General features: G+C 45.3%; 1 protein-coding gene across 2 annotated transcripts in view; it reads right to left on the reverse strand.

Annotated features, from left to right (window-relative positions):
• LOC119378340 (terminal nucleotidyltransferase 4B) overlaps positions 1-14,980 on the reverse strand; it is a 72,030-nt gene that overhangs the window by 9,330 nt on the left and 47,720 nt on the right. For both annotated transcript variants that reach the window (XM_037647510.2, XM_037647514.1), the window contains exons 5-6: positions 8,929-9,024; positions 6,048-6,399 (exon numbers count right to left, since the gene is read on the reverse strand). In XM_037647510.2, the coding sequence (XP_037503438.1) occupies positions 6,048-6,399; positions 8,929-9,024 (448 nt within the window). The remainder of the gene's footprint in view (positions 1-6,047; positions 6,400-8,928; positions 9,025-14,980) is intronic.

Consider the following 14,980-nt stretch of genomic DNA (forward strand, 5'->3'; position numbering starts at 1 on the left):
TATAATTGCCACGGATTGGGACACATTGCCAAGTACTGCCCTTCAGAGGAAGTTTGTAAGCAGTGCAGTCGAAAACATCCTGAAAATACGGAATGCGATGAAGAGCTGTTCTGTGTTGCCTGTCAGAAGCAGGGGCATGTATCACTAAATTCAGCCTGTCCTAGTTGTGCACCGAAAGACTTTCAGAATCTCAGGCATGATGCAGAGGTACCGCAGAAGACAGTCAGCTGGTCTGAAAAAGCACAAGCGGGCATCCCCAAGCAACCTGTGCTATTAGATGAACATGAGCAACCAATAAAAGAGCTGAGAGCCATGCTACAGGAATTGCTGGAACGGCTAACACCACAGCAGCGAGATATACAACCCCGAACGCCATCTTGGGAAGGTGAACAACCTTCACCAACAGCTAAAGCACAATGCAGTCGATCAAAAAGTCGCATCGGGCGTTCAAGTAAGAAAGTTACAGCTAATTCCAAAACGCTGCCTTACACCGGAGCTGTGCCGTCCCAGCAGAGTAAGATGCCCTCAGCATCACAGCCTGTCACTGCTCAAGACTCTGCATATGCACAGATGTTGAGCATCCTAAGGCAAGAAAGGTACACAGAGACTCTGCGGTTAGAAAAAAAATCTACGGGAAGAATTTCATGCTGTAACTAATGCAATACAAATGCAGATGGAAACACTTTTCACGGAAATCCACAAAATTCTGCAGACTCGAGATGACGAATCTAAACGGTGTAAGCCGGCAGATTAAATATGGCTACACGACCTATAATCATTCAATGGAACTGTCGCAGCTTCATGCAGAATGGTTTCACACTAAGACAGCAAATTAAGCAACTCAAACCTCTTGTCGTATTGCTACAGGAGACAAGAGTACCATGCAGAGTTCAAGGTTACCGAACCTTCCAACAAGCTACCATACATCAGGGCAAAGGAAATCAGCAAGCGCAAGGCTTGCCTAACTGCACGGCCAGGCCGTGCAGCTAGGCAAGACTGCACTGCTCCCGAACTCCAAATTCCACACCTAAGTAACGAATTTAGAGAGGTAGTGGCAGTTAAGCTAAGCCCACTAGGACATCGTCCAATGGTTGCAGTTTCTGCGTACTACAGGCCTTTAACGAGCAAAGATCGGAACGACTCCTTTGAATGGCTGCATGAGGTAGAGGCACAGGCGGGAAGCCTTCCTATCTTAGTGGGCGGCGATTTCAACACCAAACATCCAACCTGGGGCGACACCAAGGCTGATCCGAGAGGGCACGTACTCCACGATGTAATAGAAATGTCGACTTTGAATATATGCACCTCACTGGACACGCCAACCCGTATAGGGCTACACACGAAGCAGCAGGACACGACACCCAATTTGACATTAGCCTCTGCCAGGCTTGCGCAGCAGTGGGAAGTTAAATTGACAACATGGAGAAGTGATCATCTACCCATTATTACGCTCAATTGGAAAAAGGTTAGAGAGAAAAGAGAGGTACTTGTTTTTGATTGGGAAAAATTTCAAATGGCTACCGAGGATCGTTTTACAGATTTCGAAGGTTTCAGCGCTGCAGTCGCTGAGGTGCGTCCATACACCAGGGAATATATCCCATGCAATGACAACGCGACACATATGGATATGCATCTTGCAAATCTCAAAGCAGACGCGTGACACGATACATGTGCAAAGTTGGGTTGAGAACCTGGCCTAAAAAGGTTATGGCAGATTCTCAGGAGCCTACTTGGAAAAAAGAAAGGTGTGCCTCCTCTCTCAGAACTCTTCCTACGGGAAGAGCCCACATCACTGGAGGACCGCGTCATTCATACTTTCTTCCCGCATGCTGCTGAAACACCACCACTACAACTGCTGTATATCAGGATAGACGACCATAAAGCTGAGCTTGACACACCCTTCACGCTAGGCGAGCTTGTAGCAGCGTTGGCCCAGAGCAAAAAGGGTCCGCTCCTGGACACGATGGAGTGACTTGGCAAGAACTTCGAAATCTCAGCGACTAAACACTAAAAAAACTTAACTATCATTAATGAATCCTGGGAATCCAGCCTTGTCCCCGATTCACTTAAACTTTCGCTCATCTATCCTATACCGAAGCCGGGATAAGACCATACAAAGCCAGAGAATCTGCGACCAATAGCTCTGACTTCAACAGTCTGCAAACTCAAGAGCGAATGCTGAACATGCGGATACAGTACTACATTGAATATGTGAAACCCGGACTACACCCTGCGCAGGCAGGTTTTCGGCTGAACATGGGCACACATGACTGCCTGGGGTTACTTCGCAGAGTAATCAACCGCAAATCTCGCAAACTGATGCCAGACTATATTCTTGCAGTAGATATGCGCAAAGCATTCGACAACGTGAAACAAGAGGCTATACTACAAGAATTGGCAGCAAGGTATCCCAGCCAAAGAGAATATAACTGGATTTGCAGCTTTCTCCAAAGCAGACCAATCAGACTCCACGGCAAAGCACCGGGATGGAGTCCGAGGACCTATTATCTGGATAGGGGTGTACCCCAGGGCTCCATCCTCGGTCCTTTGCTCTTTAATCTGGCCATGACACGGGTGGTAGAAAGGCTTGAGCAAGAAACATCGGCCCGTTTTACTATCTACGCGGATGACATCACAATATGGACAGAAGTGGCAGATTATCCCGACGAGCAGAGCATGCAAACTGAACTCCAAGCAGCTATCCTCGCCCTCGTCGATAGATTAGGTAACCTCGGACTGGAGCTGTCGCCAGAAAAGACGGAATTGATTAGTGTGGACGGAAAGAAAGCAAGCAGATCACAATACACATCGGCGAAAGCAATATTACATCTACCAACGAACAAATTAGGGTCCTCAGAGCACAGATTGCTAGTTGCAACAGTCCCCAGCAATGGATCCGAGCCTTAAGACGCATGTGGAGCCTGATGCTGCACATGGTCCGACGCATTTCCAATAAACACGGTGGAGTAAGACAGAAAATGTCCCAAACACTAGCCAAAACAGTCGCTGTCTGAAGGATTCTTTATGGGGCACCTGTGTATGAGTTCTCTGATCGAGACCTCCGTGACGTCGAAAAGTTACACAGGGTGATGTACGATAGCTGGGCTCCCAAAGAACTTGAGGAACGAGGAGCCGCTCAAGCTTGTGCTGATACCACCAATAAGGGACACAATCAATGAAGCACGAATTCGCATGCGATGTCGGCTTGAAAACACCACGAGGCAAACAAATCATGGCATAGGACAATCGAGTTTATGCGCGGTTGGGGAACGAGAAAACGACCACAGCACCACCATGGGAAGCACCGCTGAACACACGAAAACAACGCCCGATCGCTAGGCACAAAAAAACCAGGCAACTCTTCGAGCAAAGGCAGCGCCTCAGAAAACCTGAGAACACCATCGACATCTACTCTACACTGACACAACAATCATACACGAACAAGCTAGTATGGCCTGGGTCAGCACATGCGCATCCCGCTACAATGGCTATCACAGTTGCCAGATTCATGGTGGTGCACCCTTACATGAAGAGTTGGTGGCCATATGGAGAGCGATCAACACTACTCCGATTGACGCAGGGAACACTGCAAGCGAGAGTCTTCGAAACAGCTTTTATATACCGACAGATTCGTACGAAGCGGTGACTCAGCTTACAGCAACAATGACTGAAGATGTGGTGGCCAACGATATTAGAAAAACGTTAAAGAGATTACAGGATTGCGGAATCTATGCGGAAATTTTGTGGACACCGGGACACACTGGCACGGACGGGGGAAACTAAGCCGCTCATGCAGTCGGCGCGCAAGCGGGTGGGCTTGACTATTCATTGAACAGACCCATACATTGCCAAACCTGGAGGACCTCAATCCCTACCTAGAAATGCTGTGCGCAGGCTCTTTTAGCAGAGCATTTATGCATTATATTCGCACAAAATTGAAAACCGACAGTAAACGAAAGCTATTACAAGCTACACCAGCACCACTATTAAGCGACAAGGGCGGACTTACTCGCCAGCAAGAGATATTTCTGAATAAGGTTATGGCCAATGCAGCATACACACCAGATGTACTTGACAAATGAATTAGACCCAGACAAGCAATTGCAAACACTTCTCCTCAATGCCCACATTGTCAAGAACTATGCAGAGCAGATTTACACCACCTAATTTGGATTTGCTCAGCTTTCTCATAAGGAAGAACACGCATCCAACACTTGCCACACGACGACATAAGAACTTTAGGAAACGTACTACAGTCTAATGATGAAGCGCAAAAAGCACTTGCGAACTATGCTAGTATAAGTGGCCTGTTTTGAGTGGTGTAGAAGACGTCGACCATCTCACACGAGAGCGACTCCATTGGACCTCTACCGCAAACGAATTCACACGAACTGATGTTAGTTTATTGTGCTTATGTTGTTCACCCAACCACCCCTTCCCCACCTATTCCCAACCTGCGGCCGAGAGCCTTCCTCTCCTGCAAAATAAAGGTTCAATTCATTCATTCATATAGCACCCTAATTTTTTCATTTCTGAAAAATTGGAGCACAAGTCTACCTTGCAACTAATACATATTGTAACTCAATAGACCATACAAGTTGATATCCAAAACTGAATATATGTATTAGCTCAAAGCCGACTTAAGATAGTTTCAGAGTTTTGCAACAGCCCTTATTAATAAGAATATTTTAGAGCAGTGTACAGTGCATCAATTTTGTCTACTTCCTGTTTTAATAGAAGCAGTCGACAGAAACGTGGCATTGTACTGTATAGCTGAGTTAGCATTGAGGCAACAGACAGTTTTAGAATATAATTTATGAATGCAAATGTATTGTATACATGAAGCAGCATTCTCTTCACTGTGCATGCCAGATAGCACAAGTAAATCGTGGAAATGCAACAATCTACGTTAACTTGAATGATATAAGTAGGATTAGCATCATGTAAAGGATTTTAACTTAAAGACCCGACATTTTGAGTTATACCAGCTCCTTCAATGATGGGGGCAGTACAGCCAGCAGTGTTGCATTAAAAGCTTTCATCTTCACTCCAAACAGGCTGCAATGCCACTACATTTCTGAGATAGGCAATTCTGGCACAGAAGGGCCTGATGAGACACACTGTCATAGAAATGACAATGGCTGAAATGAATGGACTTGGCTTCATACAAAGCAGTGATGGCATCCTGTCTTGTATTTGTGCTTCTGTACTTTTTAAATTAAACAACTTCACAAGACATACACCGAAGTGCTCCACAAAGAGCTTGCCAAGGTGTCAACTGCGATTTTAAAAGTGTAACAGTGCTTATATTTGTCTCCAATTATCAGTGACTTGTTAAATTAAGGACCCAAACAAAAAACTGCTCTCAAAAGCTCATTTAACTTTTTCCTTTAAGGGAACAAACCTCACACCAAGGCGTGTTCTGTTTAACAATTCTCCATTTGCTAACTAAAAATGAAAAGCTGCATAAGATGTGCAAAGTATGAACATCAAACAGATTTCAAGACAACGGATTCCCGAACTGAATCTCTGAAAAAGCATCTTGTAAAGTGAGTCTGAATTTTCAAGATGGAAAACAGTTTAAGTTGCCACTTGGAGAAGAAATTGCATCTACAGCTTCCATAGAATGCACGATATGCAAGGAAATTGCTTTCATCAGGCTGCCACGATTTGGTCTGATTCCACAGATTACAAGCAATTCGAAAACAAACATGGTCCCCCTCCCCCTAATATCGCTGGCACAATCACATTTGCAATAAAATATGTATAAATATGTCACTACACAGGAGAATCATACCTAAATAAGCACCATAACAATGTAATAAGCCGTGACACAGAACACAATCCTCATATGCATGTGAGCATGCACAAAAATATGAAGCTTTTGTTAATACAATGTAACCTTTTCTTAAGCAGCAAAGCTTGCCCCCTATCAAAATTAAAAATACTCCTTAGTTTGTTTATGCAGGCTTTAGAAATGGATCAAAGTGGCTGATTTGCATATCTGAGCACTATTTGCACAATCTTACGAAAAAAAGGGAAATCACCTGGGGTGAGAGGGTCCTCTATGCAAAGAATCGATGGACGGTAAGAGTCCCCTGCATCACGCTGCATCTCTTCTTTCCGTATATACGCACCACCATCCTTGATGCGAATTCCAGTCACAAAATAGTTGAAGTGTTTTCCATACAAGTCAAAAAACTCCAGCAGCAATGTGCCAAGATTTGGAGATGGGGCATCCCCACCTCGTGGGTGCAACTGTAGAAAGCTCACAGTCATAAGGATCAGAGAGTAAGAGCTGATACCACCAGTGAACACTTCATTCAAGTCCCGTTGTAGCAGAAACTGCTTCAACACCAGCACCAGCTTGGGAAGTGCAGGAAACTTCTCCTTGAATGACTGCATAGGTAAGAAAACCATTAGTTCGACACCAGAATTTGCAGGGAAAAAAAAGTTATGTTTTTCATATCATTCAAGAAGAAACACCAAAGTACTCAAAATTGTGCAAGTTTGTATATGTTGAAAGCATGACACCTGTAGAAATTCGTAAGAGACAGAACATGGATGTGTTAAGAACATAGAGGACAAGCAAGGCAAAGGGTACAGAGAAGTTATAGCTAAGTGAGGAGCAAGGGGGGGGGGGGGAGGGGGAGAGAATGCTTGTATCAAGCATTCTTTTCTTCCACATTTTCTATTAAAACAGAAATAATGACACTGAGAAATGTGTTCATATGATTGCAAGTGCAGCCGAAATTTTTGTAAGCATGTTAAATTTGCATGTAGTCGCAAGTTGGAGGCACATCAATATACTAATTGTCACCAGCAAGCCCCTCTATTGAAATCTGCCAGTGACTATGCACTCAATGTAGCTGCAATGAATTAAAAATGCATCAAGAGACCAACCAGCCAGCAAACGAAATGCGCTCGCATCTTCCACAGTACAGAGATAGCTGTCCCAAAAAGCACCCACATGTTACCACAAGAAAAGATGGCACAACCGCTTTAAAGATGCCAACAAACACCAAATATGTAAATTGATTTAAACTGCACCTTTATTTGTTTGGTGGATGCATGACTTTGTAAAGGAAGGTCCCTTTCTGAACTTGTGATCAAAATGTTGTTCCAATTATGTCATGTTCAACACCAGATTTCTAAGGTTTCTTGTTTCACCATTTCTATCGAGTTTCGAAAGAGGAAAGAAGTGAATATTTCTAGGCAGACTTCACGTTTTATAATACAATTTAACACCTACATTTGGTGAGCACTTTTACATGCGACGGTGAGAGGCTACACAATGACTAACTATCACTGGAGTCTGCCACTGCCTTAGCAGTGTGCCGAGCTGTGAACTACCAAGACGTGCTTCATTGCAACACATGAAGAAACAGGCCATAAGCCAGTCAATACCCCATTTCACTTTTTTTTAGGTCACAGGCCTAAAAAAGTAGCCAAATTGGCGCAAAGCAGCCAAACCTGGCTACCTTCATTTTCAGATAAATCTGAAAATGAAGGTAGCATATCTATGCCCTTAATACATTTTCTAACACATGCACAACAAGATATGCCGTTATTGGTACACTTCAAAACCATACAGTAACTTTATGGCCTGGAAAAAAAAAAGAAAACATACAGTAACTTTATGGCATTCGATCACTTTAGGGCTCATGGCAACACAAGGCCATCACATAGTAGGCCAACATATGTCTTACCCTGCTGCTGAGAGCACTTGAAAAGAGTAATTTTCCCACAAGTAAGCTTAGTAAATTACCAACTCTAGTGTAAGATCCGGCGTGTCGAGAACGGGGGGGATAGTTGTGTTTTTTCCGCAGAAGGCGGCTTCCAAGAAGCCAGCCTCAAAGTCGAGGGTCGAAGCGCAGCGACGCTCGGTTCGAGTGTAGGAAGCGCGGGGACAAAAGAACACTTGCCAGCTGCCCATAACCGTTCAAACAAAAAGACGCGCCCTATTGACCATCGGTTTAACGACCAACGCAGCGGCCCGCAGCCCGCGGGGGATCCGGGAAGCAGTGCGAAGGGAGCCAAGACTGGGACGTCAATAAATCTCGCATAGGATCCGTGAACGCCTGTCGACAGAGACAAGATGTCGCCGAGTACGGTGCACGTGGCCCAGTAAATCTCGCAAAGTGTCTGTTAAAAGTCTGTCAACGGATACGAGATACTTCTGAGGAGGGATGGCATGGCTCCGCTGGTTAACCGGCCGCACAGTGTAGGAACACGAGCAGGGTAACTGAACGATGCCACCATCGTGTATGTTTTTTTAGTGCACTTCTGAGAATGTCGTTTGCCGGACGTCCTCGACGTCTCTCTCTCAGGCTGGTGGCTCAAAAGGCTTCAGAGAGAGAGGGTGGAGGCCTCCGGCAGACCAATTGACGGTTGGCCCAATAAGCGGGCTGAGTTGTTTTGATTTGCCGTGGGGAGAATTGGGAGGAGCAATCAGGGGGTTAAAACCTGGCTCCCGGCTCCTCACGGGGGTTCTTGTCGCAGGAGCGGTGCTATGCACTTGTCGGCTCTGCCGAGTTATATTGCGAAAGTTCCAATGTACATAGCTGCCATGTAACCTTGTATATATACCCTGTATATAAATATCGAGTTGTTTTGCAAAGAAAGGAGTCGTCTCCATCCTTGAGAAGTGTGAACAACCACGATATGAGGCAAGACAGCTACGGCCAACCTTCCACTCCCTTCTGCAACTGACAGCGGCTACGCAGCTGAGAGAGCTCTGCTCTGGAATCAAGAGGGAGTGGGGAGAAGGTGTGGGAATTTACTTCTAGAAACCACTATTTTGTACCTGGCTTCAACATCTTCGCAGTACCAATGCTGTCAATTTGTGTGCCCTTGAAAGATGCCTGCATGTCACAAGATACACCACAAAAAAATGTTACACATGCCTTAAAAGTGTTCAAGAATTACCTGAATGAGGCAGGCACTTTTTACTCCATTGTTCATGTTGAAGCTGATGTCAACCTTGACCGTTGTTTTTGCATCAGTCAGCTTCACAATAGGAACCTAAAACATTTGAACTACAGATGTGTATTCTGACCAATAATGCAAGAACATCCAGCATAACTAGCAGCATTCTATATTTATACGAATTTAGTATTTTTAGAGTAAGGAAACTTAACAGGAATTGTTGTGAACACTGAATAGTGCTTGGCAATATACCTGGGTCCTTCAATACTTTCCTACTGGTCATTAAACTCCTACATAATGCTACGGGAAAGCTTCATATAGCGCCCGCAGTTACCGCACCGCAGCGTTGCACAGCTAGACGGCAATGCCATAAATGTCTTACATAGGGGTGTGCAAATATCAAATTTTCAACTTCAAAGCGAATTTGAATGATGAACGAATCGGATCAAATATTTTGTTTTCACCAACCAGAGATGAAAAAGCAAGCCTGGAGTGCAGGAAATAATGTACAGGAAAATTATGCATTGTACAACACCAGTGCTTGACAGTACAACATCTGCAGTTATTTAATGCCATGAAGGATAGCGGCTAAATTTGTTCGGGGAGTAGCGAACTATTGTGCATCTCACAATCCATCCAGACAACGAAAACAGCGTGTCACTAAGCACACAAGTGCTTGTGTGTTTTAACTTGTCAATTTAATCCTGTAAGCGTGCTATCTCAATTGGGAAGAGCAATGACAACTGATCAGAGCAATGTTCATTCCAGGTGCTTCATCGTAGTTACCCTAAAATAAGCTGGGTTTCCTTATTTTTGGGCATTTTTTTATCATTTCACATTTTAAAAATTTATTTTACCCTCAGGGTTTGCACATTACAGAGGGAAGTGGCATGTTACATATCAGAACGGGAAAGAACACTTGATACAAAATAAAAGTACGAAACTTGAACAATCCACAGAACTATACAAAATCGATGACATATCGAAGATGTCAACAAAAAAGAATGTAGTGGTAACAATAATGCATGTAATTCATGTTCAAGAACCAAAGCAAAGAACAACAAAAAAAAAGCCAGAAAAGAAGAAAACATGACAAATAAAAAAAGCAGGCTCAAACAACGTGAAACATTTTTTGCAAAAAACCTTAAAGCGTGATGTGTCAGTGATAGCGGAAGCAGATTGTGGTAGTAAATTCCGTTCGGATGTGGTTCTTGGTATGAATGCATGAGAGTACATAGGTTGCGGTTCTGCAGCGAGGAACATGAACTTTTTGTATGCGGTCAATTCTAGGTGATACGAATAAGGGGGTTTAACAAACTGTTCATGAAGGTTATTGTTGCGATAATAAAGTTTATGACTGAGCCGGGCTATTTTGCACCGAATGGCGAGTTCAGGAAGGTTAAGCTGGGACTTATTAGGGTAACACTGGCCGTGCGGTTATAATTGGATAAAGTAAAGAGAACTGAACGATTCTGCAGAGTTATATAATAATAATATGTGGGGTTTAACGTCCCAAAACCAAGATATGATTATGAGAGACGCCGTAGTGGAGGGCTCCGGAAATTTCGACCACCTGGGGTTCTTTTAACGTGCACCTATATCTAAGTACACGGGCCTCAAACATTTTCGCTTCCATCAACGATTCTGGACAGCTTCGAGCTCATGCGTTAGTGTAGTGCCACCAGGATCCCAGATGGATAATGCATATTCAAGTGATCGACGAATGTAAGTACTGTAACGAAGCTTCTTAAGGGACGAGGGTGCCTTGTAGAAGTTCCTTTGAAAATACCCGAGTGAACGGTTAGCTTTGGCGATGATGTACTCCACATGATGGTTCCACAACAGGTTATTGGAAATATGAGCACCTAGATATTTATGAGATGAAACAGCCTCGAGGTAGGTATTGTTAAGATGATAGTGTGGACATACAAGTAAGGTGCAGCACACACACATTGCTGTGGATTTTGAAATGTTAAGTTCCATGTTCCACAATTGACACCAGGTAAATATGTTATTTAATCCGTCTAAAGCGAGGTAACATTGTCTTGGTTAGTTATTTTCCAATAAATTACACAGTCATCTGCGAATAGGCATACCTTTGATGAGAAGTTAGTAAGTCATTTATTAAAGTTAACAGTAAGGGTCCCAACATAGAGCCTTGGGGAACACCCGAGAGCACTGCCTGGACGGGGGAACCAACATTGTCAGCAGAAACAGAGTTCAGTGAGAAAGGAAGGCTCAAATCCAGTTAAGCACATTAGGATCTACATTTAAATGTTTCAGCTTAAGGAGTAGTAACTGATCACTGACCTTGAAAATAATATAAAAAATAGTCTATGGTAAATCCAGAATCGAGTAAGACATGCAGGTCGTTAGTAAAGACAGAGTTGCATTTCGCAAGAAAAATTCTTGCAGAAACCAAGTTGGAAGGCTGTGAAAAACTGGTTAGACTCGAGAAAGTTAACACGCGCAGGTACGAACTGATCAGTGTTATAAAATTTGTTTGTGTAAGTGCTAAAACTCACTTGGAGCTGTAAATATTGCCTAGAGCAGCTAAATATTGCCTAAAAAGCAGATAAATATTGCCTAAAGCAGTGCACTTCGCAGCTGCTTCTGCAATTAGTGCCAAGATGGCTGCATGTTCAGACTTGGTCGTTCTGCACGCGAAATTCTCATTGGGAGCTTCATGATGCCTTTGAAGAAATGGGCGATTAGCAGGAAAATAAGGGTTGTAGGCAGCCAGCGTAAGATACGGCCTGCCATAATTTATTGTGCATGTGATGGTGATCTGTAGGTCAGCTAGACCTATACATGTGTACTGTACAATTGAAGTATAACAAACTACACTGGCATCAAGAAACGTTGGATATGAGTACAAGTGAAATTGTATCACTTGACGGCAGCCTTGGTTGAAACATTTCTAACGATTAATGACTCGAGCTAATAAACAATTCACGTCCTATATTATTTTGTCAACACTCATCACTGTTATGCTCAGTTAGCAAATACAGTGAAAAATTTCCCGGGGTCTTTAGGTCTTTCCATATAGACATCAAGCCAAAAGCCTTTTTATCTTCCTGGTACCTTCATTGAACCCTTCCTTGAATGTTCCTCGTCTTCCTTTTTTTCTTCTCTTTTTATGAGGGTCGTTATGGGTTATGTGACGATAGGCCGTGTGGCGTCAACACCTTTGTTGATGCTGCGACTGCTGCTGATGACGAGTTATGGCTCAGCCCTTTGTAATGTTGGTAGCTTTCAACGGCCCACTCATTACGCAATTAACATTGCGAGAGGCCTAGTGCGATCCTATGCCTCTGCCCAGTGTTGTAGGCGTTACTGAAAAAAAGTAACTAAATAAGTTACTCGTTACACTATAAAAAAAAAGGAACGCGTTACCGCCCTACGTTACCTACAAAGAATGTAACGCGTTGCCGTTACCGAAAAAAAGTAACGGACGTTACCTCTGCCGTTACTCCGCAATCATAAATTTTAATCGATGTGTCTTTGCTGCAGGAACCCACAATATTGATACGAAGTGTCACTGTCGGTGAAAAACAAGGGAAGCGCGGGTAGAGAAAGAGGACGACGACGTAGCTCCTACGATTTCCGCGGTCTCTGTGCCCATTAAAAACCCCCTTACGCTACTCCAGAGTACGTAACAGATTGGTGGAGGTGCTGGGTAAGACGAACCCAACAACGGAAGCTTCACTACCTGAACTTCGCCGCAGCCGCCGCCTTGCCGGACTCCCGCCTTCGCCAATCGAAATGTCCCAAGAGCAAACCTCTGCTGCTTCGACGCCAACTCCGACGGGTTCCGTGCCCTACTACCGAGTGCCACCAAACTTCGGCGGAACCTCAGAAGAAGACGTCGACGTGTGGCTCAAGAACTATAAGCGGGTGAGCAGGAGCAACGGCTGGGACTCGGAAGCACAGCTCAGGCATGTTGTGTTTTCGCTAACTAACACCGCTCTCATGTGGTACGAGAACCACGAGGACATGTTTACGACTTGGGACCGTTTTGTCGAAGAAGTGCAGAAGTGCTTCGGTGATTCTGACGCAAAGAAGAAGCGCGCGGAGCAGACATTGGCTCAGAGGGCACAGCTTCCAGGAGAGACATGCACGACATACATTGAAGAAATCTTGAAGCTGTGCAAGATAGTCAATGCTCGGATGTCTGAAGAAGACAAGGTTGGACACGTTCTTAAGGGTATAGCCGAAGACGTGTACAATTTCTTAATTGGAAAGGAAAGCCTGAACTCCGTGTCTGACGTGATGAAGCACTGCCGTACCTTTGAATCGCTGAAGATGCGACGGATCTCTCCGAAATTCGGCCGCTTGTCTAACGTCCCAACTGTGGCTAGCGTCGAAACAGTGTCGCCCAACGACCTTGCCTTCACAATACGGCAGATTGTCAGAGAAGAGCTGCTTCGATGTCAGCAAACATCTCATCACCCCAACAACTTTCAGGAGGCCTATGCAAGAGAACCAGAGCATGCGCGAACTCCGGCTACTCTTGCTCCATGGCAGCCATCGGTCAACGCAGCTGATCCCGATGAATACCGAGGCACACGGCAGTCTGGGTTCTCACATCGCACACCACCCAATTACGAACGGCGTTTCCGCTCGCCTGGTTACCGTCAACGAACGTCGCTTGCCTACGGTGCCCCTGAAGAGCGGCACTACTATTCCATGCCTTCTGAGAGGAGTGGTTACTCTGAGCAGCCGCCTGTATCTCGACCACATCCGGTGTGCTACAACTGTGGCGTCCCGGGTCACATCGCACGTTTTTGCAACCACCGCAGCCCATACCAGCGACAGCCTTCTCAGCCTTTCGACCGTCCAGTCTACACGCCACGGCCACCACGCGCACCAACCGGATTCCGCTACCCCTCGCCGGCTTCTGATCGAAGTTTGACGCCGCCACCAGCTCCACGAGCTCCGCGATCACCGTCGCCACGGCGACGCACGCGGTCACCGCCGCAGGAAAACTAGTCGGTGCGGCCAATGGGGGTGAGGCCGCGAGATACCAGGCGCTATCTACAGATATACCCCCGTCAGCGTTTATGTTGAAGAACAGAGTTCACATACTCGTTGATACGGTACCTACTATGGCACTTGTAGATACAGGCGCGACGATCTCTGTGATGAGTGTAAATTTTAAGAACCTTCTCGGACCTAAAGTGATGTTTTGCCTGAGCCCTGGTGTGACATTCCGTGGTGTGAGCGGTGACGCGTTGTGTCCGGTGGGATTTTGTACTGCGGACGTCTCCTTGTGTGGCAAGGTATTTTGCACAGAATTTGCGGTTATTCCATGGTCTACACATGACGTTATTTTGGGTATCGACTTTTTGCGTGAGTGTGGGGCAACTGTTGACTGCAGAGGTGGGCACCTTTCCCTGCATGGTACTTTTCCAGCTGCGCTCTTAGAGAATTCCTATCGTGATGACTGCATCTTTTTCGTCTCCGAGGACACAGTCGTTCCTGCGTTTTCTGCCGTGTGCGTTCCCGTGACTTGTTCTGGTAACAACTGTGCCATGTTTGACGCCACACTCGAACCGATTCCTTTGGCCCCTGTCTGAAGAAGAACATTCTAATTCCCCATTGCGTGGTGTCTGTTGTTGATGGACGAGCAGGTGTGTGGACAATGAACACTTCCATGGAGCCTGCAGTTTTGCCAGCCGGCATGAAACTTGCATTATTTAAACCTGAATCGTCTACGACGCTGGTTGCGCTTGTTGATGCTACAGACCAGAATGGACGCCCAGATTCGCAAGGTTCAGAGGATTCCCAATTGCTACAAATGATCAGCAAGTCGCTTGGCCAAGGCGAACGTCATACACTGCTGGACGTTCTCTCTAAGCATTCAAAAGTGTTCGATTTTTGTAAAGATAGCCAAACGCCCTCAATTCCAGCGTCCCGGATACGTCATCAGATCCACACCGAGTCGGCGTATCCCATACGACAGAAGCCTTACCGAGTGGCACCATCAGAGCGCAAAATCATCGACGAGCAAGTCCAAGAGATGCTGGAAAAGGGGATAATTCAGGAATCG

This window comes from Rhipicephalus sanguineus, chromosome 1, assembly GCF_013339695.2.
Source record: "Rhipicephalus sanguineus isolate Rsan-2018 chromosome 1, BIME_Rsan_1.4, whole genome shotgun sequence".
NCBI lineage: Eukaryota > Metazoa > Arthropoda > Arachnida > Ixodida > Ixodidae > Rhipicephalus > Rhipicephalus sanguineus.